This window comes from Arachis hypogaea, chromosome 19 (assembly GCF_003086295.3).
Source record: "Arachis hypogaea cultivar Tifrunner chromosome 19, arahy.Tifrunner.gnm2.J5K5, whole genome shotgun sequence".
Classification (NCBI taxonomy): domain Eukaryota; kingdom Viridiplantae; phylum Streptophyta; class Magnoliopsida; order Fabales; family Fabaceae; genus Arachis; species Arachis hypogaea.
The window spans coordinates 100,106,120-100,112,288 of record NC_092054.1 but is presented as its reverse complement, the minus strand read 5'-3'; the positions used below and the strand labels follow the sequence as shown (position 1 = coordinate 100,112,288).

General features: G+C 33.6%; 1 protein-coding gene across 1 annotated transcript; it reads right to left on the bottom strand.

Moving 5' to 3' along the window:
- Window positions 1-1,372: 1,372 nt before the first annotated feature.
- Window positions 1,373-3,385, bottom strand: LOC114926018 (uncharacterized). Its single transcript, XM_072228465.1, has 7 exons — window positions 3,338-3,385; window positions 2,920-2,970; window positions 2,754-2,822; window positions 2,292-2,485; window positions 1,723-1,756; window positions 1,492-1,584; window positions 1,373-1,405 (listed from the first exon to the last, which is right to left on the bottom strand). Exons 1-7 carry the CDS (start codon window positions 3,383-3,385, stop codon window positions 1,373-1,375), a joined length of 522 nt encoding a protein of 173 aa, XP_072084566.1.
- Between the last annotated feature and the right edge of the window lie 2,784 nt (window positions 3,386-6,169).

The following is a 6,169-nucleotide window of genomic DNA, read 5'->3' as shown; positions in this document are numbered from 1 at the left end:
CGTCTGAAATTTGAACTTTGGAAAATCATCCCACACTCTAATTACAGATAGAAAATCCGTCTGTAAAACCGTCAGTAAGCTAAAATAGAAATTTTTTTTATTTTCCAATTACAAAATAAACTTGTTTTCATACAAAATAAATATAAATTTAATACAAATTTTTATCTAATTTGTATTCGAATATTTATAATATCACAAAAAATAAACAAATTCATCATATTATAAAACTAAAAGAAAATTATTATAAACAAGTAAGTTAATATAATTCAAAACATAAACAAAGTGTATTATCAATTATAATCCTCAGTATATTGTTCAACCATACTAAATTTTACACAATTTTACATATATTACAAAAATATTAACTGAATTCTATTCTTTCTCAAAAAATGGAAATGAATCAGCATCCATCAGCCATATGTGCATGAATTCTTCTTGAACCTGATAGGTTTCGATTCAGAAGAGTTGATCACCAAAGGGAAAGTAATTTCCTTATGGTGCTTTGTTCTTACTAGTTTCCCCACCACATTCCCTCTTGAACGAATCTCAAGGTCCATAGCATCCTTATTCCCATTAGATTCATCAACAGCACCTTCTTCTGAATCACATCTACTTCCTGTTTGATTAGAATCTAGTTCATTGTAAACATAATCATTAAGTTCTAATTGTAAACTATATACTATGAGTAACCTGTGAGCTAGGATAGCACCTGTGAGTAACCTGTGTCAGGTGAATAGTGTCAACAACTGTTACGAGGTTGTCCAATATGTTTATGTATGATTTTGTTAATTAACTTGGAAGACCATAAAGAACAAGAATAGCTGTAACTTCACATTTTCTAGTCAGCTTTTGATGTTGAGTTTTCATTCCTATGAATCTATGCCCTCCCATTCTTGGCCATCTATGTACCTAAAAGTATAGTAACAAAATCATGATTAGTAAAGATTGATAAACACATTCTAATAAGATAAAACCATAAACAAACAAGTGTTTCTAAACAATCATACACTGGTGACAGTTTGCTCTTCTGAGAGGCACAAACCCTTCTGAGAGGCACAAACAAGCAAGTGTTTCTAAACAAGCAAGGATATTTTTCATTGAAAATTTGAAACCAAAGAGATCTAACCAAAAATAAAAATTGATACCAAAGAGACACATCATGTCTGAAATCATCAATATTTATGTCCAAAAAAAAGACTCCATTATTTATTTATTTAGTTTCTAATAATTAAATTATTTGCTGACTCTTGAGCACGTTACTACATGGTATGCAACTCTTGTTGTCGTGCTTTCAACAATTTCATCAAACTTTGCCTTGGCACTGACCTGGGAGATACATATCTGGGCATGTTGTCTGATTGGAATTGCAGGTTTACCATCCTTTAACTTCGGAATCCCATTGTTTCTGTGTCAGAAAATTGTGAAATAAACATTAAACTTATTAAATTTAAGACCACAGACAGCATCTAGCTTTTGCATAAAACAAAATACTGTAATGTTTTCTTGAATGGCATTGATGAAGTCGCCTATCTCAGAACCATCGAATCTTTCTTCTGCTGTCTCAATTATGCTATCATCCCAAACCTGCATGATATCAATAAAATTCATCTTCTATATAGTAAAATATATGATAGATCACGTTCTTGTATTTTATATGAGAATTAGGACTAGCATGGTGAAGATTTTGCTTCTGTTTGTACTAGTGAACGTCAATTGTGTTACCTCCCTTATCTCCAAGAAACCCAACATGTAGAGGCTGCACACAAAAATGCCAAATTAATTCTTCCAGAGTAACTTCTTCAACTTTTTCAGCTATCTAGAGCATTCAAGTCTCAATCAAATTTCCCAAAATCTAAATAAAATCACCCTTTTTTTCCCAATGGGTAAAAAGGATTATGCTAATTGCTAAAAACAAGAGGAGAGAAGTACAAAACAGAAACCTAAGAATACAACAGTCTAACTTTAGATACCAATATACCACACAAAAAAAAAGCACCTTAACTTCAATTCTTTGTTAATATAAGAGTTTTACACTATTATTATCAATCACATACTACTTCTATAATGTGGTAGCGCATAATTAAATATTTGTTTAGAAACTTTTATACAATGATGTACACCAAATTAAATTCATAAAAAAGTGTGAAATTTTCATGGATAATCTCATACAAAAGATAAATACCAAAACAAGGAATGAGAAGAGGACACTACAGAAAATAGGGCAAAGAAACCAGTATATTACCAACTTTTGAGGCCAGCCTTATGGAACATGTTGCCTCCTAAACTCTTACATTGAAAAAACTGCAAGAAGCATGGCTGGGTTGGCATCATATGAAGGATGAATCTGTACTACTGAAGGCCTTGAATGAGGATGGCTAGTCATCATATCTGACTCAAAGAACTCCTCCTCACTTGAAACAAACTTTGAAGAGTAGGGAGCGAGTCTTGAGAGAGCTAAGCTGTCTTCCAAAAATTCGGTTTCATGCTGAGATAGGGAATCACTCGTTAGTTCATAAGTTACCTAAAACTACTTCAGGAATTGGTGTAATAATACATTGAGATTAAATGCAAGAGTTTTAAAACTAGAACTTTATACAGCCTCTATATTCCATTTATTGTTGCCCCATAAACAGAATGGGAAAGGAAATGGCATAGTTTTGCTTTGGCCTCACAATGAATGGCAACCACCATACTACACCATCTTCTAGTAAGGATAGATGTAAGAAAGTACGTGGGAAGAATAATGCAAGTACCTTATACTTCATTTGTATCCTCTGCAGCATAACTTCATTATCCATTACTTCTCTCTTTTTCTCCTCCCTCTGGTGATGATCATATACCAAGAAAACATGTATGATGGCTAAAGGATATACATATTGTAGAATAGGCAAACTCTCAGAAACTACTTGAACATCATACCTTGATCACAGCTTGCACCAAGCTCTTAGCTTGTTCAAGGTTCCGTCTAACCTATTTAGGAAGAAAGAATTAACGTAAGTTTTTCAGGTAATATATACTGTAAAAGAATACATGTATATATTTCAATCTGAAAGGTAAAAACAAAATAACTTTCGAACAGCTACAACTTCCGGTAAACCGCAATAACTCTAAACATTTTTAGAAGCTAAATGATCATATGAACCATATAATTTAATCTATAGCTTCCACAAGTTATGATGAGAATGAAAATGATAAACATAAACATGTATGACTGTTGAAAAATTGCTACGTAAAAAACACATAAATGTGACATAGTGCCTTCAACAGAGAAAACACTTCAAGCTCATCTAACTGACTTCCAGATACCTAAGAACCAAAACTAGCAAAAGGAGCTAACCTGGCAAAGCTTCTCAAATGATTGGACACTGTTTTCTCTTTGTTGCATCTGAATAGAAAATAAGCACCAAAAATCAACCAAAAATATATGCCAATTACCAAAATTCAAATCCATGAAATATTTTTCATTAGCCAAAAATAAAAAAAAAAGAACCGATAATAAAATTACCTAGCTGTAGCATGTGTGAGAATAGAAAAGATATTAAAATTTCAAAGAATAGAAAAGAGTCCATGTAGTTTAATTTGTTGATGATAACGGTTAAGAAGCTTTGTAATTTGCAGAAAGAAGAGAATAATATGTACCGGTGCCTATGGAGTCTCTCCAAGAAAGGCAAGACTTGAGTTGTTTGGCAGCTCGTTTGACATTATCACCCTTTTGTTTCAGAAAGCGTTCCACACAATCATAGTTGCAGAACTTCTCCTGTATTAATTAGTTAAATGAATTATGCATTTCGATGAAGATTTTATAAATTAGAGTTGGTTGATATATAGGTACCTGCATAACAGTGAGTTGGGTTTGTTTTCTGATGAGCTCAAGAACCGCTTCAACTTAAAACAGAAGGAGACAAAAAGAAATGTTTCAATTGGTGAAATGTTTCAATTTCAACAACCATGCCACATAAGTAACATAGTGCAAATCAAACATATATGAAACCTTAAAGACTTGAAACAGAACACTTTGTCACAAGATATAACATCATGCACCATAAAAGCACAAACACCGTCTATTTTGGCTTCATTTAAGCAGGTAAAACCATCCAGTAACTACCTTCTCTTATGTCCCATTGATATAGGCCTCCAAGCTTCCAAAAGAAGAGAGGTATTATAGCTGTTTGAATCACCAGAAGTATCATATTTCATTTTCCCTTCATGACAGTTTGCTTTTAGAACTCAAGTTAACATACATTATTTAAAAAAATTTTCACAGGACTTTTACAACACTCATTTACTTCTATTCCCAAGTGGGAAAAATTACAAAATAAAAGCATTATATACCCTACATCATTTCAAACAACTACAACCTTACCTGCAATAGTAAGCTTCTCCAAAGGCGCCCAGGCATGGAACCGCCGGTGGCAACGAGAACTCCTTAGAGTAAGGCAAATTCAGTTGGCCATTCATTAAAGATTCCACAACACCTTCAGGAAGAGGAATTTTATCTTTGGAACTACCAGAATCACATTGATGAGTTCCCTGATCCTCATCTTCAGATGATGAATCCATCTCACGGAAGTTTTTTGACAAGCTCGAAGAGCTTCGGACATCACATCCATGACTCTCAGAATCCCTTAATCCCTGGAGGTAAAGACTCCTTCCAATTTGAAGCTCTATGAAACCAATAAAACGAAAGCAGAAGCTACATACAAATCAATCAATCTGCAAAGTAGTTCATACACACAAAAGAACACAAGAGAAAGAAGAATAAGTCCTAATAAACCTAAACAAGCAAGACCAAGATAAATAAAGAAGTAAATTAAGAAAATCAAAAACATTGTTGAAAGAGTGTACAGATGGAACAGAAGAATTGCAGCTAACAGAGCTCAAAAAGGTGTACAGATGTACCAAATCGGGTGGTCCACCACAGGACCATGCTCCTCATCAACAAAGAAATCATCACGCGTATTATCCTATGTTCGAAGACTCAACGGTGACGATAAGGATCTTCTCCTTCTTCTGAAGATCCTCGCGAAGATTGCACAGCAAATAACAACGAAGAAAGCAGCTCCGATAACGAAGAGAGCAAGGACCAAGTAGGGCGAGAGCGCGTGGCTTTTTCCATGGTCTGATGTATCGTCTAAGGGGAGAGGAGGAATCGGTGGCGGTGGTTGGGAATAATAGTAGTATTGGGGGTTGGTGATGCAGATTTTGAGACAATCATTACAGTTTGAAGAACAATTATGCTCCACGTTGCAGAGGGACTCGTAGATTTTTGGCATGAGTTTTCTGCGATGGTGAAACACCATTTATGAGAGAAATTGTGGTTAGTTAGGATTTTAGGGTGTAAAAGAAGAGAGAGAAAGAGAGAAGGAAGGAAGAAAAGAAGAAATATGATTTTGTGTGTGTGAAAGGAGCTCGATAGGGTGGGGATGAGGTTAGGTTTAAACTAAAATTTTCCAACGAAAAATTTTAAATTCCAAATGGATTTTTTGTCTGTAATAATTTAATAAAATGCAACGTTTTTGTCTATTTAATTACAGACGGATTTTCCAATTGTAACCATTTTCCACGAAAAAATTAATTTTTTGACAGAATTATCGACGGATTATCTTTTCCGTCTGTAATTTATGCTAATTCATTTTTTTTATTTTCCAACAAAAAAATCCACCTGAAATTCCGTCTGTATTTTCATGAGATAAAATTCGTCAGAAATATCCGTCTGTAATAACTAGTTTTCTAGTAGTGATTAACGTTGTTATGATTAAACATAAATATAATGGGTGGATGAATATTTATTCTATTTATTTAAAAAATCATAAAATTCCATAGTATTGCCATAAATGCCAAAATAATGGGAAGAGTTATAATCAGTTGAAGTAATAACTAAAACAATTTTGTTAAGTAACCTGATGAGCGGATATTTTATACGCTTTTTGACATCATTTTCATATAGTTTTTAGTAGTTTTTGTTTAGTTTTTATTAAGTTTTTATAGGTTTTAGTGTTAAAATCACATTTTTGGATTCTACTATAATTTTTTGTGTTTTTGAGCAATTTTAGATAATTTCTGGCTGAAATTGAGGAGTTGGAGCAGAAGTCTGATTCAGAGACAAAGAAAGTACTGTAGATGCTGTCCAGATCTGAACTGCCTGCACTCGGAAGAGCTTTTCTAGAGT

What these genes read in the sequence shown, in the direction of transcription:
- LOC114926018 (XM_072228465.1), bottom strand. Translation starts at nt 3,385, where the DNA reads ATGCAACAAAGAGAAAACAGTGTCCAATCATTTGAGAAGCTTTGCCAG. An exon ending in CTTCTTGCAGTTTTTTCAAT is followed by an intron (nt 1,757 to 2,291) that starts GTAAGAGTTTAG and finishes TTTTGTGTGCAG; the next exon opens with CCTCTACATGTTGGGTTTCT. An exon ending in GTTTCTTGGAGATAAGGGAG is followed by an intron (nt 1,585 to 1,722) that starts GTAACACAATTG and finishes GATATCATGCAG; the next exon opens with GTTTGGGATGATAGCATAAT.